The sequence below is a fragment of the Rhinolophus ferrumequinum genome, chromosome 19 (assembly GCF_004115265.2).
Source record: "Rhinolophus ferrumequinum isolate MPI-CBG mRhiFer1 chromosome 19, mRhiFer1_v1.p, whole genome shotgun sequence".
NCBI classification, from domain to species: Eukaryota; Metazoa; Chordata; class Mammalia; order Chiroptera; family Rhinolophidae; genus Rhinolophus; species Rhinolophus ferrumequinum.
In genome coordinates this window covers 22,071,676-22,097,576 of record NC_046302.1, presented here as the reverse complement: position 1 = coordinate 22,097,576, position 25,901 = coordinate 22,071,676, and the positions used below count along the sequence as shown (strand labels likewise).

Below are 25,901 nucleotides of genomic sequence, written 5' to 3'. Positions count from 1 at the left end.
CGGGCCTGCTGGGAGGCGGCGGTGTGGCAACCCGAGCCACGGGCTGTGCCTGAGTGGGTGGCGGAAGACGGCGAACTGGTTCTCTCACCGAGTCCTTGGCACGTTGGGCCTCTTTCCTACAGGCACAAAAGCCCAAGTAACCGCCGCCGGATTTCTCTAGGGATGGGGCGGCGTTCGGGCTGCGGGGCGCGTGCGCCCGGCGGCGCTGATCGCGCGGGGCAAGGGCTGTTACAGCCGGCGCCCCCCGCGGCCCCGCGCGTCGCTCCGGAGTTACTTTAGCGTCGCCCCGCCCAGCGCTCCGTGGCTGCTTAGTGTAGACCCGATCTCGGGTCGCGGGAGGCCGAGGCGAAGTCGCCGCCCTCCGCGGTGCTGCAAACTCCAGCCGAGTTGCGGAACTCCGAGAACTTGGGGGACGCTACAGGGAGCCTTCATAGAATCAGAAGGGTAGGCGAGGGAGAGCCCTCTGGACTTCAGGGTTAACCTCGGAGTCCCCTTCTCCATTCCGGATTCACCCCACATCCGTTTGCGTCTCCAGCAAATTTCATTGAGCGCCATGTCTAGGCTCTGAGGCTACAGTGGTGAGCCATGGACCCTGCCTTCATGGAGTTTACAGTCTAGTGGTAGAGACAATGATAATTATAACCAATTACGGAAGTCGTGATAAATACACTGGGAGCCGCCTCCCTTTTAGAGAGTAGTACTGTCTCTTGTTGCCGTGTTACTGCCAATTAGGGACACAAAGGTTCTTTATTGTCTTCTACTCTTGTTGCCTTATGAGCAAAGCAGCATTCTAAAATTTACTCAGCCAGACTTTGAAAAGTTACTTGCTAAACTTCGTAGTTTACCTTAAATATTTCGATTTTGTTTTATGCACTGGAGTAGGGATGAAAATTGAAGAAAGGTGAGTTTTTAGTACTAAGGGCAACATCGTATGTATTACTACTACATCCTATGCCCAATAGATTTGTTCATCAGTTTCTGTTTACTGTCAGGTTCTTTGTAGTGTGCCATTTGACGTTGATTTGCCTAACTGACTTTATTTTATGAGCAAACCGGCTTGGCAGTGCTTGGGTGCTGTATTTTCATATAGTGCATTGGGCTAAGTCTGCAGTGTGGCGAACAGCTCCAAGAACACACTCAAAAACTTTTTTTTTTTGGGGGGGGAGGGATTCACTTTTTATTTTTGGACTGTAGGAAATTCCTGAGTTTTTCTTTTTTTCTACAGTTTTTCTTAAGGTATTTCTCATGGGTGATTAATTCAGGAGATGTTGATCAATTAGTTGTCATCTTCAGATGAGAAGGGAAAGTGGATTCCAAATCAAGTGCCTCGTTTTACAGTGTGAGGGATTAATTTTAGATATGAGACATTCTAACGATACAGTTTGTTAGGCTGAGAGATCTACTGAGAAGATACGTTGTGAAATGGTTTGATTGTACTAATGCATTATAAGGACAATTTTTTTTGGCATCTAGTGAGTCTATTTAAGAAATTAACAGTTAATATTTTTTTCCAGCAAGTTAAGATTATGATTCATATGCAGAAAAAAGACACAGTTACTGTTAAATGGATCTTCGTTTTTAATTGAGTTATATTAACTAAATTATTGAGATAGAGTGATTATGGTATTCTACTTCATTCGTTGTTCCTCCTGTACTTGCCCGGAGGGATGGGGCAAGTACAGGGGGAACAGCTACTCCTGTCCCTTGATCTTTCAGATAAATCTGAAATTTTAAGTGGTTTGCATGGGATAGCAAAGGTGGCACTAAAGCTAACTGGCCTTTTAATTGCTATTAATACATGAGTATTCTTTTCTCAATGTCACTTTGCTTAGATGAATTATTTAATCCTTAAAACCAATACTGCTTTAAATTGTAATAACATGATAGAGTGATAAATAGGTATGCTTTTGTTTTTACACTTTTGGGACAACTGAATTATAAGGTAAGTCTGCAATAAATTTATTATACATAAGTAGAAATTATTGTATTTGATTATTTCATGTTTGGAGAATCACAAAACCATACTGTGTAAAACTTGGAAACTGGCCAGCTATCTCCTCAAGCTTCCTGGGCTGAAGTTTTTATGTATTTACTTCATTCTGGCAAGCTTCCTGGGCTGAAGTTTTTATGTATTTACTTCATTCTGGATAAGGACAATTTTCTTTACTACTAAAAAGCATTAGAATGATAGAAAGCTAACTTGGACTCAACAGTTAGTCTTAACAGACTAAAGCTTCTATTACATATATAGCAGGGGTAATTAAGTGTTTGAATACAAAAGAAACTTCAAATTTTTCCTTCAGGGCTGCAGGTAATAACTAAAAGGGAGCATAATTGGAATAGAGTTATCTAAAAATTGTTGATTAAACATGACATTCCAGAGGTGTGAAATAAGATTTAAAAGATCTGAGTGGATTCAGTTTCTGTATAGATAAATATTTCTAGAAATTTGAAGGTCTTTTAAAAATTTTACTTGATAACACTAGATTTACAATAAACTTTTTCCAATTTTATTTCAGATGTTGGATGAAAATAACCATCTTATTCAATGTATAATGGACTATCAGAATAAAGGAAAGACCTCAGAGTGTTCTCAGTAAGATTGATATGAAAATTTTCTTTTAATTTTCATTTTTTGTGTTGAAATTTAAATTTCATTTTGTGTTAACTTTTTAATAGCAGCTTTATTGAGATATAATTCACATACCATACAATTTACCCATTTTAAAGTGTATAATTCAAGTGTTTTAGAATATTGATAAGTTGTACTACCATCATTTCAATCAATTTTAGAACATTTTCGTTATCCCGTCAAGAAACTATATACACATCAGCAGTGACTCCCCATTTCTACCACCTAATTCCTCACCCCTTGACAATCACCAATTTTTCTGTCTGTGTAGATTTGCCTGTTGTGGACATTTCATATAAATAGATTCATACAATATGTGGTCTTTTTTGACTGCTTTGTCTTAGCATATTTTCAAGATTCATCCATGCTGAAACATGTATTAGGACTTTCTTTTTATTGCTGAATCTTCCATTGTATAGCTATGCTACATTTTATTTATTCATCAGTGATGGACATTTGGGTTTGTTTTCATTGGCTATTATGAATAATGCTACTATGAACATTAGTGTACAATTTTTTGTGTGACCTTTCTTGATTTTTACAAAAGAAAATTTTCTTTGGGATGGAGTGGGTATTAATTGTTTTTTATACTTCTTGCATTATAAAATAATGACTTCAAATTTGTGTATAATCTGATTTGTGGAAAAGTTAGATCTTCACATAGATAGGATGTTTAGTTATATCTATGTATGTGATTGAGAAAGCAAAACTCCTATCTAATAAATAGAGAATTGGTCATCATTCATAAGAACTAAACTTGTTAATTTGAAGTAATATGTCTGAAGAAAACAGCATCCCTTAATAGAATCTGATGGAGTGGGACAAGTAGAACATTTTACCAAAAGTCTCTAAAACAGCACCATCCAGTAGAAATACGAGGGGGGCCAAAAACATGTATACACATGATTTGTATTCATCTTTTGTTATCGATATATATTATTACAATCTTAATACAGTTTTTTCCTTTCTTAAAACGTGTATACATTTTTTTGGCACCCTCTCTATATTGCGAGCCACATAGGTAGTTTTACATTTGCTAGTAGACACATTGAACAAGGAAACAGACACAGGAGAAAGTAATTTTAATAATATACTTTAACTCATCATTTCCAAAATAATACCACTTCAATATGTAATCAAAATAAAACATTAATGATAGTTTACATTCTTTTGTTTCATACTAAATCTTTGAAGTCCAGTGTGCATCTTAATCTAATAATATCATTTTGCACTAGCCACATTTCAGTGTATCTAGTGGTTACCATTTGGACAACACGGCTCTAGAATATGCTCGCGATCATTTTGGGACATATTTGTCTTTTAGGGATCTCACTGGTCTGCTCTCAAGATAAGATACTGCATTTAGTTATCAAGTGTCTTGAGTATAATTTAATCTGGAACTGATCTTCAGTCTTTCTGTTAACTTGGGCGATACTAACTAACATTGTTGAAGAGTTCAAAGCTGTCGCTTTGTGGAATGTCTCTCATTTTGTATTTAAGGGGTGTTTTCCCTTGATTAGATTCACATTACTCATTTTTGACTGGAGTATTACAGATGTGATGTGTCCTCCTCAGTGCATCCACAAGTAGCCATATGATTTGTCCTAGCATTTGTCCCAATATTTGGGTCACTGAGATGGTTGGTGCCTGCCAGTTTCTCCACTCTAAAGTTAGTATTTTTTTTCTTTATAATTCTTTTGTGCTTTGTTGTGGTATCTACCTGAGACACACATGTGCTGTTTCTTACACTTTCACACATTAATTTTAGCATCCATCAATGATTCTTGACTGAAACAGGTATTACTATGGTGGTTGCCAAATGGTAACTAAATCCACTATTCCTGCTACGTTTATTTGGAATTCTACTGTAAGGAAGAAATTTTCAGCCCCTTGCCCCATGCATTCATTCATTCATTTATTTATATCTGAATGGATTTAGGGATTCTTATTATATTCTCTTGGTTATAATCTGTTACTCTGTTATTTATTCTCTTTCTCAAATTGTCCTTGATGGTGGCCACTGGGAGTCCCTCAAGCTGGCTTTTTGATGTGTCTCCATTATTTTTTGAGAATTTTCTTACTTTCTTGCACCACAAAATGTTCTAGGCTTTTCTTGTACTTTTTCCTGCCCCAGTTTGGAATCACTCATTTCTTCACGCCCTGGTTCATTTTTTTTGGAGAATGGTATTTTAGAAACTTAGGTATGAGTGCTAGGATATGTTACTTTCTAATCATAGCACGTTTTGCATTTTATATGACCATTTTCTTTTTTGTATATTGTTTCTTTGATGAATCTTGTCTGTTTATATTGGAAAATACTTTTTTAAAAAACTAGCTGATCTACTTCTTTAACTATTGATAATCACCAGTGGTAGGAAGATCACTATCTGAAGTCAGCCATCTGAAAGTTTAGAGGTTCTAATTAAAATTATTTTCACCTATGGCTTTTAAAACTAGGTAGAACAAGGGGTTTTGTGGCATAGCACTGGTTCATTAAGGAACCCAGCAGCACATGGCATGGGTAGGAAACAGTTCTAGAACCAACTTTTCCACTTAAGTCAGCAAAAGTTTATAATATTTTATTTTTTATATTCTTAGCCTTTTTTTTTTGTACACATGATCATTTCCTGCATTCTTTGCATATTGGAATAGACCTTATTTTCTCACATATTTGGTACAAATGGGTCTTAAAATTGACTTAGGTAGAATCTTAAATTCTGCTCTTTCTGATGGATTTCACTTCATTCATAGAATTTTTTAGTTATTATTTTCTCAAGTTGTCAGAATTGGTTTGTGAATGAAGAGCAAAAAATCTCTCCTCTCAATCTTAATAAATGTTCGTTTCTTGTAGTAGAAGTAAAAGGAAAATAGAGGAACATCAGTAAATTACAGCCATTGAATTAATAGTTCAATTATAATTAATTCTTAATATGTGTTAATTTTGCCTGAAACTGTTTTTTTATTGAAAATAAGTTTATTTTTATGAAATCAGTATATGCATTGTAGAAAATTAGAGAAAACATATGTAAAAATGAGATCATGAGTACCGTATCCTTGCTACCCAAACGTTTTACACTGGTGACATCTTTGTATATGTTGCTCTTTTTATATTTATTTATGTATACACAGTTACTTGTATATTACACTCATGTAAGTCAGTGAATCAATTGTGGAACTCATATGCAAAGATCCTCTTTAAATTCTGATAACATATATGAGAATGTATGACTGCTCTTTTGTGTTGTGGTTTGAGCATTTTCTAAATCAATCTATATATTTACTTAAATCAGCCCCTTATTTTTTTGTATTTGAATGCAACTATTTCAGAGTGTGTTATCAATAATTTTTAAGCAAAAAATTTGTATTCATTATGATATACGGGAATGTAGTTTTAAATTCCTAGTGATAGGAAGATAACGTTTATTCTGTAAATTGTATTCCTATTGTCTTATAAACACAATCATCATAGCTTCTCGGTAATTTTTTTTAAATGAAATCTGGCTTCAGATTCATTTTTTAATTATATCAACAAATTTAATAGTGGTTATTTTACCTTATTTAAGATAATTGATGTAGCGGCTCTTAGTGGAATCTCTGGGAAGTGAACTGCCTCATGTATTTAATAAGTTACCGATGGGTATTTCGGAATCATCAAACATAAAGTGTTGAATATATTTTATACCTGCTCTTAGCTTATATACTCTATTTTATTAATGGAGACTTCTAGAAATCATAATACATTAAACTGTTTCAGTGACAAATGTAATACTATTTATAAAATAAAAGTGTTTCAGGAAAATGTTTCTTTACTATTTGTAAAGGAATATACTTTCATCATTTCAGTAGTTTCAGCTGAAGCTAGATTTTTCTAGAATATTTGCTTTTTTTTCAGGAGACAAACACAAAGAATATGATTATATAGTATTTTCATTAATGTTCATCTTTGGGCTTTGAATAAGCTTATTTCAAATACTGTAAAAACCCAATTTTACACAAAATAAACCCCACTAAAGTGAGAAAACCGTTAAAAATGATCATTTTTGCCTACTCTCTTACTTTACATTAGGTAAAAAGATTTGAGGCTATTATGACAATTGGAGAAATTTGAATGGGTTCTGTGGATTAGATGGTAATACTGTATCAATATTACTTTTCTCATTATAATGGTTGTATAGTGGGTATATAGGAGACTGTCCTTGTTTTGGGGAAATAGACACTGAAGTGTTAGTAGTAATGGGGTATATGTCTGTAACTGACTCAAATGGTTTTGAAAAAAATAGTGTGTGTGCTTGCGTGTGTATATGTTGGTGTATGTGTTTAGGATGGAATACGACATGTAAAATGCTAATGATGGGGTAGTATGGGAGAAAGATATTTGGGAGTTCTTTATATTCTTGAAACCGTAAGTTTGAAATTGTATCGAACTTCAAACTTAAAAATATGGTTGGAGAAATGGCTTTCCATTGAAGTATTCAATAAAAAATGCTGTATTTGTAGGTGTTTAGAACTAGAAGGGGCTTTGAGATCTACTCGGGCTTTCATTATTTTACAAATGAGGCGTTAAGAGTGTGGTAGATTAGATTTAACAGTATTTTAACATCGTTTTATAGAGTACTAATCAGCATTAGCATGACTAAAAGTTTTTCTTAAAGGGTCATGAGTAAACCATAGTCTCTTAGTTAGGTTTTGGTATTTTTACTTTTGATAGGGTGGACAGCAAATCTCATATCTGAGTATAATACAACCATACTAATAGAGAAGAAAAGGAAAACTTGAGGGAGTAGACTTTGAAATGGGTTATGTGTCCTTATTAAAAATGGCTGGCTGATTTAAAAAAAAGGCAAGATTATGGAACCTTGTATTACTTAGATTGTATTGACAATCTATAGAATAATAAAATATTTCCAGCTAGTTGTGTCTATTAGTGCTATTTGAAGAATTTCAACAACATAATGAACTGTTATGAATAATTCAGTACAATATAATATTATAATAATGCTTGGTGCTTGTTTATATAAGGTTCACTGTAACAGACTGCATCAGGTCTGAGTGAGCAATATCAGTGTGTATATGAGGAGGAGCATTAAGAGCATAGACTTGTTTTTAAACAACAAAAAGGGAAACAAGGAAACTTGGGGAAGTGTTGGATGTCTATTACTTTGATTGTGGTGTTGGTATCATAGGTGTTTGCATTTGTCCAAACATCAAATGATATACACTAAATATGTGTGTTTCTTTGTATATCAGTTATACCTGAATAAATGTGGAAAAAATAAAACAGAGCATAAACTTACTAGTGAAGAAACTTTAAGGTCAGTGAGATATAATTTTTTTTTCCCTAATAAAAGGTAGTGAAACCAGTTGTTTCTAATAGGAAAAAAAAATGCAATAAAGAATTTACTAGGATTCCTTTTATGGTGTCTGTTTTAGAAAATTATTTCATCTGGGATGTATATTAAAAGACTTTATTCAGCTTCATAAAGTTCTTTTGACTTTCATTAGTTTAATTTGTATTTACTATTTCTTAGTAAATGAAATTCTAACAATTCGATGGAAGATTTATGTTTGTATATTGAGGGTTTGCAAACACTACTAATTGGACTGGTACTAATTTTAGCCTGGTAGTGTCTTAGTTAATTTTTTAAATTATGCAAAGAGTTTTAGCAAAACTAATTCACAAGCAAGATCACTATAAATGTGTTTCACCCTGCACTCCAGTAATGAGAATCTGTGTTATTTTTTAAAGTTAATCTTTAATGGTAGCCTATTATTTCCTCCATCTCTGTACTTTAGCATATATACATAAATATATTGTAATTGGAGACACTTATTTCTTTTCTCTATGCTGGAGACACTTACTGTCTTTTTTCTATGCTGAGTCCTGATGGACAGTATAACCACAGCAGGCATAATTTGTTGGTTACTGCTGCAAGAGTGAGAAGGAAAAAAATGTGTGGTTCCCACTTCCTTCCTGACATTTAAGCAGAGCATGTTGACTGTTTGTGGGTTTGAAGTTTCTGGCAACATGAAAATGGCAGAGGGAACGTAATAAGCATATTTGTTTCATTGAATTCCTTCATTCTGGATCTCTTAAAACATACACGGGGTGCCAAAAAAATGTATACAAGTGGACACTTTGGTAAGCGTTGCTCAAGCAGTAGTTCACTGTAATCAGAAGTGTCTGGGCGCTGATGGTAACCACTTTGAGCACCTCTTGTAATTGCAGAAGTCAAACGTGACTTGTGTTCATCTTTTGTTATCGGTACATGTTGAGTATTAACAATTTTAATACAGTTTTTTCCTTTCTTAAAATGTGTATGCATTTTTTTGGCACCCTCTATATATAGTGTGATCAAAAGATATGGTGAATGTTTAAATAAAATATATCTGTTACAGTAAAAGCCACATTGCCATTAATCCCTCTCAAACTACTCCCCCTTGCTTCGAACATGCTTATTCCATCGTTCTTCGCACTTTGTGAAGCAGTTCTGGAAATCCTCTTTCGTGAGTGTCTTTAGTTGTGCTGTCGTGGCTGCCTCAATATCCTGAATGAATTCAAAATGTTTTCCTTTCATGGTCATTTTGACTTTGGGGAAGAACCAGAAGTCACACGGTGCCAGATCCGGTGAATAAGATGAGGACACACTGTAATGTTTTTATTTGACAGAAATTGATATACCAGAGGTAGTGTGTGACATAGCGTTTTCATGATGGAGGATGAAGTTAAGACGCTCATGGAAGAGGACTTCCAGAACTATTTCATAAAGTGGCAAGAATGATGGGATAAATGTGTTCGAAGTGAAGGGGTGTATTTTGAGGGGGATTAATGGCAATGTGTCTTTTACTGTAAGAATTTTTTTTTAATGTAAACCTTCACTGTATCTTTTGATTACACCTTGAATATATACAAGGTGGGGAGCCAGTACATATCTCAGATACTCCCTTTACTAAGCTATGCAAGCTTGTACAAGTTACTAACCTTTCTAAATCTGTTTCCTCATCTGTAAAATGGAGAAAATAAGAACTTTTACCTCATACTGTTGGCTTGAGGATTAAATGAGATATATAAAAAATATAAAACTAGTCATAACAGTATCTAGCACATGGTAATAGCTTAGAGTTTATCATCATCTTTGAATGTTTATTATTTGGAATTACTTTGCAGAGGAACTAGGAAAAAATGAAGTGCTATTGCTGTTCAGGTAACAAATCTTTTATTAAACTCGAGAAATGATTAGAATGCTGTTTGTATTTAAGCAGATAGGAAAAAATTTATTTTTTAATGTTGATATTTGTTTTGTTTTAATAGGTATCAACAGATGTTGCATACAAACTTGGTCTACCTTGCTACAATAGCAGATTCTAATCAAAATATGCAGTCTCTTTTACCAGCAGTAAGTACCTATAAAATCATGTGAAGTAGACAATCTTGAGTTATGTGTGGTATTACACATTTTTGTTTAGTGATTTTTGAGATTTGGTTAATAAGTCCTGCCCTCTTCTAAGAACATGAAGGTATTCACCTATATGATCTAAAAGCTTTAATGTTTTGCCTTCATATTTAATTTAAATTAATTCACCTAGAATTGATTCCCTCCCTGAGGAAGTTATATTCATCTATTAATTCACCCACACACCCACTACTGACCTACCTACCTATTTTAATCTGTAATTGCACAAATAATTTATAAATCTGTAATATTTCAAAGCAAATCCCAAACATTTTATAAGTTTACTAGTAAATACTTCAATATATATCTTTTTCAGATAAGGACCATTATCCCACCCAACAAAATTAACCAAGATTTCTTAATATTTCATAATACCAGTCTGTTTTCAGTTTTCACCTATTATTTTTTAAAAAATGTTTTAATGATTGGCTGCCACTGAATCCATATAAGGTCCACATGTTTCATTGCTTGATATGTCGTAAGTCTCTTTTAATCTATGTCAGTTTATCTTTTCTGTTCTTCATTTGTTTGTTGAAGAAACGGGGCCATATATTGTGTAGAATTTCTCACGTTCCGGATTTGGCTGATTGTATCCTCATGGTCCATTAACATGTTCCTTCATCTCACCTCTTTCTCTAAACTGATAGAGAGACTTGATTAGTTAGATGTAGTTTTGTGTTAAGAGTATTTCTTTGGTGGTGCTGTGTATTGCCTGTTGTATCACATCAGGAGGAACATATTTGATTGTTCCATTTTTAGTAATGGAAAATCTAAACTTAACAGATTTTTACATTTTTTAATATGTTTAAGTCCATTGCAATCATTCTTTGATACTCCAGTTAGCTCTTCTTTGTTCAGTGGAAACCTCTTTCTTTGGCTCCTATGTCTTCTGATATGATTCTAGTATTCTTTTTTTGTTTAATAAATATTTTATTGGTGAAGGGAAACAGGACTTTGTTGGGGAACGGTGTTTACTTCCAGGATTTTTTCCACGATTTTGTCCTTTCAATCGTAGTTGTGGAGGGCGCAGCTCAGCTCCAGGTCCAGTTGCCATTGCTAGTTGCAGGGGGCACAGCCCACCATCTCTTGCGTTAGTCGAACCGGCAACCTTGTGGTTGAGAGGACGAGCTCCAACCAACTGAGCCATCCAGGAGCTCAGCGGCAGCTCATCTCAAGGTGCCATGTTCAATTTTAGTTGCAGGGGGTGGAGCCTACCATCTCTTACGGGAGTTGAGGAGCTGAACCTGCAGGCTTCGGCGTTAGGAGCACGGAGCTCCAACCGCCTGAGCCACCGGGCTGGCCCTGATTCTAGTATTCTTGTATAGCTTTTTTGCTTTCAGGATTTGAGAGCAATATCAGATGATTGTATTTTCTGCCCCAGAACTATTCTACCTCAGCTATTTTTCCAAGCAATCCTTTTTCAATGAGAATTGATATTTAGAGATCATAATTTGGGTGTTTGGGACATTCACTATAACTGGGTTTTCATTGTTAGGTATTTTGGCGGACAGAACTAGTAAACACATTTTTTAGAAAAAGCAAATTTAATTAGTGATATTTCCTCTTCAGGAAAGGTTTTTTCCACTTGGCTTTGATTTTAGGTATTAGTTTCTCTTGTCCCACTCTAAAAATCTTGGTACCTTAATGACATAGTTGTTAATTTGCTGTATACTACTATATATTTTTTAAAATTATAATATAACAATACCAAGTTTGCTACTAAAAAGATACTTGATCTCAATATATATCCCACTGAGGATACGTCATCAATCAATTTTGTTTGAATCTGAAATCTTTATGTGATTATTGACATGAATTTGGTTTCCATCTAGGTAAAATTTATTTTTTGAATGCTGTGAAGACTAGGTTCAATTTCATTTCTTTCCATTTGGTTAGTTCTCTGTCCCAGCTTTGTTTACTGGAAAAGAAGAGGTATCTTTTATTTTTGTCATGCCACTTATATATCAGGTGTCCATATATGTGCGAGTTTACGTCTGATCTCTCTATTCTGTTCCATTGGTTTACTTTTTATAAATTACACTATCTTGTCATTCTTGTCATAGTCTAATAAATCTTGATTATATTAGAGAAGTTCTTTACTTATTCTTTATTTTTTTCAGAATATCTTGGCTATTGGTGCTTAAATTTCAGCATGTCCAACATAATCCTGTTGTGATTTTTCATTGAGATTACCTTGACTCTAAATCAGTTTGGGGAAAATTGACATTTTTATAATAAAGAGTCTTTCAAATCAAGATCATTGTCTATATTTTAATTGAGTCCTTTAACATCTGTCAGTGAAGTTTTATGATTTTCCCTGCAGAGGATTTGCAATCTCTCATTGTACTTGTTGCTAAGTACTTCTTATTTTTTGAGGCAATTTTAAATGGAGTCTTTGTTTTTCAAGTTTTATTTTCTAACTGTGATTGCTGTTTTCATGGAAATGCAATTGATTTTGAATTTCACAGTCTTGTTCAACTCTTATTTCTGACAGTTTTTCTGTACTTTCAGTTTTCTATATTCACAAACATATCATTTATGAATGATGAGTTTTGTTTCTTTCTTGCCAATCCTTATACCTTTTATTTCTTTCTCTTGCCTTACTTCCCTGGCTAGGACCTCCAGTACATCCCTGAATAGAAGTGGTGATAGAGGACATCCTTATCTTGTTCCTGATCACAAAGGGAAAACTTTCACTATTTGACCATTAAGTATGATGTTTGTTGTAGTTTTTTACCTAGATATCCTTTAGCAGATTAAGGAAGTTCCCTTCAGTTTCTGTCATGTTAAGTAAGAGTTTATATATTAAATGGATGGTAAATTTTATTAAATACTTTCATTGCATCTAATGCGATGATCATAAGTTTTTTTTCTTTAATCTATTAATGTGGTGAATTACATTAATTCAGTTTTGAATGCTTAATCAATCTTGCATTCTTGTAATTAACCTACTGTTTTCATGACTCACTTGGTCATGATTTTTTTTGCCATGGTCTTTTTAAAAAATGGTGTATTCAGTTTGTTAAAATTTTGGTCAAGATTTTTCTGTGGTCATGAGTGTAATTAACCTTTAATTTTCCTTTCTTACAATGCTTTTGTTTGGTTTTTATTTGAAGGTTATGTTAGCTTCATAAAATTAGTTGGAGAGTTTTTAAACTTTTTTTACTCTGGAAGAATTTGCATAATAGAGCTGCTGTTTCTTAAATGATGGGTATAATTTCTTGGAAAAGCCATCTGGATCAGGAGTTTTCTTTTTGAGAAGGCTTTTAATTAATTTAATTAATGAATATGCACATCTTCAATGGTTATAGGACAATTTATATATTTCTGTTTTATGAGTTGCCTATTTTGGTAAATTATGCTTTTAGCATTTTATCTGAATTTTCAAATTTATTGCTATGAAGTTCATGAAATCTTATTTTTCTAATGTCCTCAGGATATGTAGTGATATTTTTTCTTTTAACATAGCTTATTTGTGCTTCTCTTTTAAAATGTATTTTTTGATCACTCTTGCTAGGTGTTACATCTTTTTTTTTAAGTCTTTTCAAAGAATCAGTTTTGGGTTCTGATCTTTCTCTGTTGCAGCATTTCTCAAACTTTTTGTTCTCAGAATGCCATTACACTTAAAAATTATTGAGGACTCCAAAGAGTTTTATGTGGGCTATGTGTGTTGATATATTTTTAAATTTTTCTCAGTTTTTAAATTTAAACAAATAACTTAGAAAAATTTACAAATATTCATTTAAAATGAACATAATAAACCCATTGCATGTTAATATTAAATAACATTCTTCAAAGGAAAAACAACTATATCTTTCAGAACAAATTTAGTGAGATGTGAATGACATTGTTTAATCATTTTGCAAATTTCCTTTAAATGTCTGGTTAATAGAAAACAGCTGTATTCTCATATCTACTTCTGAATTCAATATAGCATAGTATGTGTTGGTTGAAGTAGAATGAAATCCAGTCTCACATAGATAGGAAGTTGGAAAAGAGAATATTTTAATAGCCTTTTCAGATTGTTGTGGATAATCTTTGATAGTTCAGCAGATCTCAACAAATATTGTTTTAAAGGCTAGTTGTAGTATGAAATCTGAAACCATATCAGTATACTTTTCTTACTCTGTACATTAAAGATTATTGGTCTGTCTTGCATATTGGATGGATCTTTTACTCATGCATGCTTTTGTAACACCATGCTGGTGTTGATCATTCGGAAAATATAAGTTCACTGAGTTATGCACATCTTCCAAACACTGACATATTTCACTATATGATACCAGAAACCACATTTATTGAAGTCACTACCAGTCTCATCAGAAGAGACTTTTAAGTAGTGAGATGCTGTCAATCTCAAGACAGTAGATGTAAATTTGCCAAATTCCCAGTTCTTGCTTGAAAAGTTGAATTTGATCACTGGCAGCAAATGCTATTGGTTGTTTTCCATGCTAACTCTTCATTTTTGAGAAAAATGTCTGCCAGATACCCAAACCTGGATAAGCATAGTTTATCTAATAATTGTTCTTTCAAGTAAAAATATGTTCCATGAAAACAGTGCCTAGATCAACTCACAGCTCAATCACAATGTGCTGTTATCTTGCTTTGATTTGCAACATGTTTATTATTTTCTCATTTTGTTACACAGAATATTTAACTGACAAAGAGCTCTTAAATGAGTAATTTTTACTGCTTCATCAAGGACATTCTTAAGTGAAAATGATTTTTTCTTTTTTTAACTGCTAGTAGTCTGTTGGCAGTTTTAAATGATTTACAGAGTAGAGTTTGTTGCCTTGACTTATGCATGTTAAGGCTCCAGCAGTCATATCCACATTTTTGCTTTTGCACCATCATTGTAAATATCAATATAGCATAAAAGCCAAACATTATCTTAGTATTATTATGGAAATAGTTTTGACCTTTTGGACCTCCTAAAAGACTCTTGAGAACCACTTTGTGAACCATTGCTCTTTTGTATGTGTTTGGTTATTATTAATTTCTGATCTTAACGTTATTATATCCTTTTATTTTCTTTTGATGTATTTTGCTGTTCTTTTTTCTGAGTTTTGAAGTGAAAGCCTACATCGTTAGTTTTCACCCTTTCATGCTAATATATTTGTATTTAAGGGCAGAAATTTTTCTCTAATCATAGTTGTGATATGTAGTATATTCATGTATTCACTTTCAAATAGTTTCTAATTTCCATTATTCTTTTTATATGGGTTGATAAGTATATTTCTTTGTTTCTAAACATGAAAAATGTATCATTTACTTTTTCTTAATGATTTCTGGCTTCATTGCATTGTGGTTAGATAACATTTTGTATGATTTCAGTTCTTTGGAATTCTTTGAGATTTGTTTTGTGGTGCGCATATGGTCAGTCTTTACAAATGTTCCATGTATACTTAGAAAAGGAATGTGTTCGTTAGTGTCTGAGAACAGGCTCCGATATATGTTTGTTAGGTCAAGTGTGGTAATTGTGTTTGATTTTTTTATCCTTTCTGATGTTTTGTTTGTCCTATTAGTTACTGGGAGATGTATGTTAAAATGTGTGAGTGTAGTTGTGAATTGATTCTTTTTTTTTGTAACTCGTCCAAGTTTTTGCTTAATACATTTCGAGGCACGTTAGTAGGTGCATATATATTTAGAAATGTTATAGTTTTCTGATTCTTTGTAACATTTGTCATTATGAAGTATCCCTTTTTATCTTTAATAATGCTTTTTGTCCCTGTGTCTACTTATTTGATATTTGTGTAGTAGCTCGTCAGCTTCCTTTAGTGTTTGTATGGTATATCCACCTTTTCATTTCCATGTGTTAGAAATAGATATGTCTTATGAACAGCATGTAGATTACAAATAAAAATCCATTCTAGCAAACTTGGTTTTTCAATTGGAACATTAAATCCATTTATAGTTAATCACTCCTATTTGTGACTTTAAACCTACTGTCATACAATTGCACTGTTTATTTGTTATATATTCCTTTTTCTGTTCTTTTTGGCTTCTTTATAATTATTTTTTTTATTGGTTTTTTTTTTTCTGTGCTAGTTTGGAAATTGTATACTTAAATTATATACTTATTGTTCTCTTAGTGTTTACTATACAGTTTGTAAAATGCATCCCCAGACAATTAAAGGGCCTTCAGATACTTTATTTCTATTCATTACTTCAGTGACATCTATTGTTGTCACACATTTTAAATCTTTAAATGTTTACTCATGAGTGATTGTTTTAACTGTCTTTTCAAAAGTTAGTATTCATTAGAGTTATCATCATTGTTATTTCTGATGCTTATCATTTCTCCCTTCATTTATAACCGTTTTTATGAGATTTTTTTTCCCGTCTAAATAACATATTTTAATATTTCCTTTTGTCACTGGTTTATTGGTGACAAATACCTTCAAGTTTTTGTTTTTTTTTTTGGAAAATGCCTTTATTTCACCATCATTCTTTTATTTTTTCTGATTTTTTATTTTTTTATTTTTATTGGGGAACTGTGTTTTTCCAGGATCCATCAGCTCCAAGTCAAGTCGCCTTTTCAATCTAGTGGCAGGGGGCGCAGCCCACCGTCCCATGCGGGAATTGAACCAGTAGCCTTGTTATTAAGAGCTCACGCTCTAACTGAGCCATCTGTCCGCCCCCTCACCATCATTCTTAAAGGATGTTTTTGCCAGGAACAGATTCTAGGTTGGCGTGTCAGCGCATTCAGTTCATCATTCTGTTGTTTTCTGGCATTTATTCAAAATTTAGTTGTCAATGTAAATGTTACTATTTTAAAGGTGATATGACTATTTTCTTTGCATTGAAGATTTTTTTGCTTTATGTAGTTTTCTATAGTTTTATTACGACATCGGTAGGTGTGGATTTCTTTTTACTTGTCTTGCTTGGTGTTTGTTGAGATTTCTGAAATTTGTGGATTGATGTCTTTCATCAGTTTGGGGAAATTCTCAGTTGGTTTTCCAGATTGGCTAACATTCCCATAACAAAGGTCCCCCCAAGTTTGGGCCTATCTCTGGATATTTTTCTTCTCCTGGATCTTGGCCTGATTATTTATTACTTTGTCTGCTCTTTTGTATCTTCAAACATACTTTGTCTAGCTTTTACTATTGTCCTCAGAGGGTTATTTGAATATGTCATAGTTTGTCATTATCCTAGGTGATTCTTTTAACTATTAGAATTGAATTATGTTTTGCTATCCATAGAATATTAATGACCCTTATGGCTTCTCAAATATGACTTTTTGGTGAGAGAACGAACACTTACAGAATGACTACTATGTATGGGTCCTTTCAATACTTTATTTCATCCTTAGGATCCTTTAAGATACTTTATTAGTCCCATTCTGTGATTGAGGAGGCTGAGTCTCAGGTTAATTAACAGCTTAGGGGCTTGTAGTTGGTAAGTGGTAGCATGGCATTTAAATCTAGACCTTACTGAAAGCAGTTTGTGCTTTATGCTATCAAGTCATGTTGCTGCTAGGATGGAATGGAATAAAATACTTGACTGATTTGCTCTTAAGCTTGTGTATCAGGGTAGGACTTAACTCATCTTCTCGAAGCTTGAATCTAAAATTTACAAGCTGCAGTGTCTTGATTGTTATATCGTGTTGTTATAGAAATGAAGAAATGAATGCCTTATCATTTTTGGTTCATCTTGTTTGGTGCTATTTCTGTACCTAGGTGTTAAATAAAAAAGTTCAATGAGTCATCTGCTTATAGTTTGGGGACTAAAATACAGGTTTAAGTGTGAGGTTAAGAATTTAGCTTATATCACCATAGTGACCTGTAACTCAGTGATTCGTAACCTTTTTTCTTGTTCTAGCACATATGCAAGATATGACACATTCTCAGCATGTCCCTCCTGAAGAGGGATTCTCCAGTCAGGACATTAAGGGTAAAAGGGGGCACGTTTCCCTCTAAGGAGTCTTACCAGAATCTTGCTGGGGAAGAGGTGTAGTTTGTAGAGTGTGCTTGGATGATTCTGTATCCCTTTCACATCCCTTCTACCTAACCAACTGAGATTCTCTTAATTTATGATACTATGGAAACTGGATTTTGTCAGTTTGTCTTAATTTGAAATAATGTCTCCATAAAATGTGGAAATATCTTAAAATCTTAAACATTACAGCTTCTCAAATATATTTTATATTCTCTTTAGCTTTTATAATGAACGCCAAATATTTGGTTAGATCATGTATTTTGAGGTTTACTCATTTCTCTTGCCCTTTCTCAGGAAGGCATTAATTTTTGAGATGCCAGTAAGGTAAAATTGAGCTTACCGTAAAAATTCATTATGATACAACACAAAATCTGTAATTCAGAACTTACTATTCTTACCTGTTGTTGTTAAGTTAAAATCTCCTACTGAATTTTTTATGTTTATTGTAGAATTCACATTTTTCTCTATAGATAAATTAGAGCAGTAAAAATTATTACCATTTATATTCAGGCAAAGTATATTATTATTTTACCATTACCTAGTTATCAACCATTTCAAAGGAAAGAGACACATTTCAGTACAAATCTACCATTATTTCACTCATTTACCATTGAGTCACCATTTTATATCATATTTTACTATTGAATATAAATACTGACATTTGTATATTTTGAAGTAAAATGTTTTCTTCTTAATACTTGTCAAAATTTAAAAATAGATGGTCAAGTTTTTACTTAAAATAATAGATATTTTGAAGGTCAAGTTGCTTGGGAAACTGAGTTAACAAAGGAGGAGGAGTTCTAGAAATAGAAAGAAATATATATCTTTATAGTAGTGGGAATAAAAGAGGGTTGAACCAATAATGAAAAGTGGGGCTAGAGAGGGGAAAAAAAAATCAACTAGAAGGAAAACAATTGTTTTGGAGGTAAAATAGGAAGTGTAGTGAATTTTGGGAAAACTAGAATAAAAGAATACATAATGAATATGACCAATCTGACAAAAGGGAGAGTATACTAGTTACTAACTGTACTTTGAGAAATTGACCCTGAAAAAGAACTGTGTCGTAGAATGATTTTACTAAAGTTTTGCAGAATGGAATTTTCACTTTACTTCATTTAACTGGTTGTGGGAATTGGAAATATGCTCATAATTATACTCGTGTGTAGGTTTAACCATCAGATTTTTTCATATGCCCGAAAAAGAAGAATTACATATTTATAGTAGTACTGTTCCCCGAAAATAAGACCAGGTCTTATATTAATTTTTGCTCCAGTAAGGTCTTATTTTCGGGAAACACAGTATTTCATGTACCTGAAGCTAGGCTAGATCTAGCAAGATTCTATTTGAAAGAAAGTCAAGAATTCAAAAGCCAGGAATAAATGGAAAAAGACCTATAAGGAGAAAAATAACTTATAAAGAAAGCCAGTGCACTACATAGACATTTTACTTTTTTAGTTTGGGCCCTGTATATTCTTATTACAAAAGCATTATAGGCATACCTCAGAGATAATGCAGGTTCGATTCCAGACCATCACAATAAAAGAAATACTGCAATCAAGCAAATACCACAATAAAGCAAGTTACACGAATATTTTGGTTTCTTGGTGTACATAAACATTATGTTTACACTATACTGTAGTTTGTTAAGTGTGTAATAGCTTTATGTCTAAAAAATGTACATACTTTAATTAAAAAGTACTTTATTGCTAAAGAATGCTAGTCATCATTTGAGCCATCAGCAAGTCATAATATTCTTGGAGCGTTTTGTAAAATGCAGTATCTGAGATGCCTAGGAAATTTAAGTGCAATAAAATGAGGTATGCCTGTTTAAGTTCATAACAGAAACTATTCTTAAACTTACACATATTTTAACATCTGTTTCTTTAATATTAAGCCCCCCCATAGCTGAAAAGCAGCAAATCAGAAATGGGAGAAGAGTGTATTCTATAAGCAGGCATACATACGAGCATCTTACCTGACAGCTAAGGTGGCCCGGAAAGACAATATTTATAAAAAGCTGACAATTCAAAATGTACAGTACACTTGCTCCTTCCTTGATAAACTTTGGAGGCATTGTTTGAATACTGGTTCTTGGAGTTGGTATTTACTTTCTGAAACAACATAAACTATTGACATAATTATTTTCATCATATGAACTAGGAACAATTTTACTAGTAGAAAATAAGACTATATTATGTGTATTATTTTCTTTCTCACATATACTTTGAAGAAATTGCATTTCTAAGTTTTACCCTAGTAGTTATTGTTCATTTATTTTTGTCATCTGCTAAATTTTAGCATGTATGAAGTGGAAGGCACCATTGGTTTAGGAAAGAATGAGAGAACAATTTAAATCACGAAAAGTTTTTGTTCATTAATTTTTCTTTGGGGAAAAAACTTGAGAAAATAGTCTTTGTATTTTAAGGCCTACAGTCTGGAAGTATTTCTACAGAATTAAACATTTTAGCACTGGAAGGAACTTGGATAATCACACAGTCTAGTGGTTCTCTACCTTTGCTGCACATTTTCAAAGCTTCTTCGGTGATTCTAATGGTCAGCTAGGAACTGAGGACCTTTTCATGCTTTTTAAATGGAGTATCCAGTGACATTCTGAGGATTTGTGAAACTTGAGGAAAATATGATTTCTATTCCTGTAGTATCTACTTCATTTGATGAGTACCATGAACTATTTTTACAGTATAAGAAAGATATTATTTATTCTGTAATGTTATGAGGATTAAATAAAACAATTTACGGTGTCCAACATGAAGGAGGAGGTGCTCAGTAAATTTTGATGATGATGAAGATGAAAGTAGTACACAATTGGAAAGTATAAATGGAAAGAGAAGACAGATTCAGGAGTATTTGAAGCAAGACTACCAGGATTCATTTACTGAATAATACGAAGAGTAAGGGAGAGTTTGGAGACTTGACGTAGTGATACCATTCACTAAGATTGAGTGTGTAAGCTTGTCTCAATTTTTAAAAGAAGGCCGAAAACTGATTGGAATTGCTTATCTCGCTTTCACTTAATTCATTATAAGTTTTTAAAAATCCCTAATTTAATCAGATACACTTCTTGAATTTTAAATTTATTATGGATGATTTTATGTGATGTCGACTAATAAAAATTGATTTATAGTAGATTAATATTTTACATATTTTTCATTTTCTACGTTGTGTTATTTTGGTGATGCCACACTTGATGTTCTGAGCAACCCTTGGGCAGCACTTGAATATCCGTTCATTATACAAGCTTCAGTAAAAACAATCATCTATTAATCTTCAGGTTCAGTGACCATGCTGGCAGAGCATCTGTTAAGGTACTTTTAATGACTAAAATTTGGTATTATAGAATTTACTGTTTACAGGTGTGATCCAAGTGAAGTGAAGGAACACATGCTTAGAGCTGTGGAACATTTTTAAAGATCAGAATATATTTCATTTGTAATTTTTAATTTTTAGCATAGGTAATACTTTGATATGGTTAGAACATCAAAAACAACAAAAAGGCATACAAAGCTTACTGCCATCTCTATCTTCTGTCTGCTTTTTATGCAACTAAAAGCCACTATAAATGCATACTTTTCTATGCAAGTAGAACCTGGCCATACACACTATTCTGTACCTTGTTTTTATTACAAATACTTTTTTTAATGGAAGAGTTTACAGTCTTATTTAGAATTATGAAAAGAACTTTTCTTAAATATCGTCATCACTAAGTTTCACATTTTAAATGTTTGGTAAACACATTTGGTATGATTGTGTTGACTTTTCTCCTTTGAAACTTTTTTTGGCCTTTGTCACAAATATGAATCTTTGTTCTGAAATAAATGTTATAACTCAAAACAAAAACTGCAATAGTCAGTCACAGAAGAGGTGTGGCTTAAGGCTCATTCCTTTTAAATCTCTGTTCCTTGACTTCTGTGATAGTTTCCTACTTACCACACTAGCTGCTCTGCCTCTTATCTTTAACGTGCCCATCAGATATTATGTTCTCGAACATCTTCTTACTATACACACACTTCCTGGGAGATTTATCCGTGTTCCTGGTTTCTGACTTCAGGTTTCCCCTAGACATTGATAGCTCCTAAATACGTACCTTCTTGCTTGAGTGTGAAACATGAATCCAGCTTCCAGTAGGCATCCATTTGGATATTCCACAGGCCTCTCAACACAATATGGACAAAACTTCCATTTTCCTCAGCTCCCCGTTTTGTTTCCTGCTGTTTTAAAAGGGAAAAAAAGTCCACAGCTTGCGTCTTTATATTTCCTGTCTCAAGTGAGTAGTATAAACACAGTTCTTTTAGTGGGAAACATGGTGGTCATCTCAGACTTCTCCCCTTTAATACATTTACCTTCCATAGCTGGTTTCCAAGTCATCTTTCTTTTGTACCTTACATGGTATGGCACAATAAAAGGCGTCTTACTAAAACATTTTGGCATTAAAAACAGAAGCAAGACTATAAGTGAAATGTCTTCTGAAATGTTTATTTGTGTAAGATTTAGTATAAATTTAGTATAAATCAATTTTTATCTGATCTTGAAGTGTGAAGATGGCTTTATTGAGAAAAAGGAAGAAACTGTAAAGGTATTGATATGATTCTTTAAAAAATGTGATATAAAACCTTTAGTATGCCCGTAAGTTCTATTAACTGCAATTAAAGACAACTTAACAGATGGTATAATACATGCTATTTTAGACGTATTATATATGTAAGTATATTTGAAACATGATAAAAGTGATTAGTTCTGCAAATTGAGTGTTAGGGGAAGTTTCACAAAGGAGGTACCCCTGTATTTTATAGATAATTGATTTATGGGGGCACATTTCTCTGGATTAATATAGGTAGCATTTTGCAGTATTGCCTATCTTCTCTTTTCAGAATCCTAGAAAAAATTATGTTAACTATTTGCTGGACAGTATAAAATTCAGAACTGTCTACTTGAGTTTAGATATTGGATATATCTTATGTGAAGAATATAAATGTTAGTGTGCGTATATGCATGTATGTTTATATGTTTATGAGTATATTGATTTCTTTTACAAAACTGTATTAAATCAGTGAATGTAACTTCCAAATGTACTAGGGAACCTAAAGATTGTTCCTCTGTCATTAATTGAAAATACTGTATGTATCTAGCTCTCCCCTCTACAAGGAGCAGAATTTCTGTGGTATATAGATAGCTAAGAAAGAAAAACCCTAAATGTTGGAAATTAAGCAATTCACTCTTACCTACACAGAATAAATACAGAAAAGTATTTGTATAAGACTTAATTTAAGCATCGTTTATGTTAGAAAAAGCAGACTAGGAACAAGTGTCAGTATTGAGGTGGGTAAAAATTGTGATAGCCTATACAGTTGAATTCTACAATTTTGAATGAGGTTGAATCATATAACTAATAAATAATGTCTACAGTAGAATAAAAGAAATCACTGAATAGTGTGACCCTGTTTTTAAATATAAAATGTATGAATTTTTAAGAAGTTTCTGGACGAATGCATATAAAGCATTCAGCAATGGTTTCTATTTGCATTTTTTCTGTTTTTAAAATGATTACACATTACTTTTGTAATTCAGCCAGATTGGTATAGATATGAAAATAATATAAAAAAATAAATTAAATATTAAACCAATATATCTTCTTGTTTTCTAGTGGATGGTGTTACTATAACTTGAAGAAGGGTTTAGAGTCCTATCACCCCATGTTTCAGGAATGTATCTGGGGTATGTGTGTGTGTGTGTTTGTGTGTTAAGTATTTTCCAGAGAATTCTCTTGGTCTGGGAAGAAGACATTTACTTTTTGTTAAGATTATATGGATATGGAGTGGCTGTTGACTAACATTATCAGGATCAGGTAGTATAAACACAGAGCTGATGTCGTCTAATGTTGGATTTGTTATTATGGGAGTGTTGCTGTTCCATAAAGGAGGAAGATTGAATTTAATGGGGAATTATTACTAAAACTGGGGAGAGTATTGTTAGGAGGTGAATCATTCTAGGGCCTAATCCCTTAGGAAAATGGGGGAAACATGCTGTAAAAATAAGTGGGAGATAATTAGTTATGAAAATTCATCCTATCAAGTTTTATAGTAGGACTGAATTTTGTATTAGCTATCTTTTTTGGAGACAAGAAGACACGACAATTGATGAAATTACTGAGGAAATCAGTTGGTAAAATTGAAAGCTTGCATAAATTCAAGGCTTTTTTGAAATTTGTGGGAATGCATGAGGAATCAAGGAGATCTCACTGTTTCAGATATGTATAGGACTCATTTTTGGAGACTGATTTAGGACTAGGAAGTAAGGCAAATGTGATACTGATGGGGCTTTTGGAGCTATTCCTGGTTGTCTAATCAAAGGCCTTTTGTTTGTGTGTCGTCTCTTTATCAGCTTTTCGTAGTATTATATATATATTTCTGAACCTACTTTGAATAATAATTTATTTCTAAATCTACTTCTATGTGTTATTTTAGTGCTTCCTTGTGGGGAACTATATTAATGACAGCTATACTAATGATAGTTGTACAGATGAAGGATTATTAAACTAAAAATTATATTTTGCAGTGATATTCTTATATTTTAAAGAAACACTGAAGATAATTTTATCAGACTTATTTTTAGTTTTATGGGCATTTAAATTTGAGGGTTCATTTATTTACTAAATATTAAGTGCCTACTGTGTGACAGGCAGTAGGTAACTTTGAAACATCAGTGAACAAAACAAACATTTCTGCTCTTGGGTTTTACATTCTAGCAGCAAGGCAGGCATAATAAATAATTTGTAGCCACACACCCCTCCTTGCTATAAATAAATAAATAAAGCTTGTTGGAAGATAATAGCTACGGAAATGGAAAAAATAGAACAGGGAAAGGTATATTGGGAATGCTGGAGGTGGGGGTTGGAATTTGCAACATGAAATAGAGTGGTCAGAGTAGATCTCATTGAGAAAGTGACATTTGAGCAAAGACTTGAGGCGGGGTGTTTGAGGCAGAGGAAATAAGCTGTGGAAAGGTCCTGAAGTACAACTGTACCTGGCTTGTTCAAGGAACAGCATGATGGTTTTTGTGGCTGGAACAGAATACGGTGAGCAAGTTGTGTGGACAGATCCTATCTTGTAGGCTATTGTAAGTACTTTGGTTTTTACTCTGAAATTGCAACGTCTTGAAGAATTTGGAGTAGAAGAGTGAATTGATGTATTTTAACAAGCTTATTCTGGTTACTATGTAGAAATTTACTATAAAGAAGCATGGATCGAATCAGGGAATCCAGTTATGAGGTTATTGTAGTCATCATGTGTAGACACATGATGGTGGCTTGTACCACGATGGTAGCAGAGGAGGTGGTGGTAGAAGTGGTCAAATTTAACACTTGCTGAAAAATGCAAGTAATTTACAACAATTTAACTTCCTTTATCTTGCTGTCTTTAGTGTTAGTCTTGTCATATGTTTTATACTTCTGCGTATGTTAAACCATACAAGTCATTGTTACTGTTATTTTAAATACCAATATTAATTTATATTTATCTACCAGTTTATATTTACCTTTCCATTCCTTTCTATCCCTCCAGTTCTGTACTTCCATCTGGGGTCTTTTTCTTTTAGCTTGATGAATTCCCTTCACTTGTAAAGGAGTTCTCTCAGCTTTTGTTCATCTGAAACTATTACTTCATATTCACTTGGAGGATATTTTCTCTTAGTATAGAACTCTAGGTTGATGGGTTTCTGTTTTTGTTTTGTCTTAGCACTTTAAAGATGTCATTTTGTTGTATTCTGTTTCCATATTTTCTGATAAAAAATTGGTTTTTAGTCTTATTGGCATTAGTTACCCTGAAGATAATGTGTTGTCTTTTCCCTGGTTACTTTTAAGATTTTCT

The 25,901-nt window shown here is 33.2% G+C and overlaps 1 protein-coding gene across 2 annotated transcripts in view; it reads left to right on the top strand.

Annotated features, from left to right (window-relative positions):
- SS18 (SS18 subunit of BAF chromatin remodeling complex) overlaps nt 1-25,901 on the top strand; it is a 61,757-nt gene that overhangs the window by 251 nt on the left and 35,605 nt on the right. For both annotated transcript variants that reach the window (XM_033087543.1, XM_033087542.1), the window contains exons 2-3: nt 2,520-2,596; nt 9,942-10,026. In XM_033087543.1, the coding sequence (XP_032943434.1) occupies nt 2,520-2,596; nt 9,942-10,026 (162 nt within the window). The remainder of the gene's footprint in view (nt 1-2,519; nt 2,597-9,941; nt 10,027-25,901) is intronic.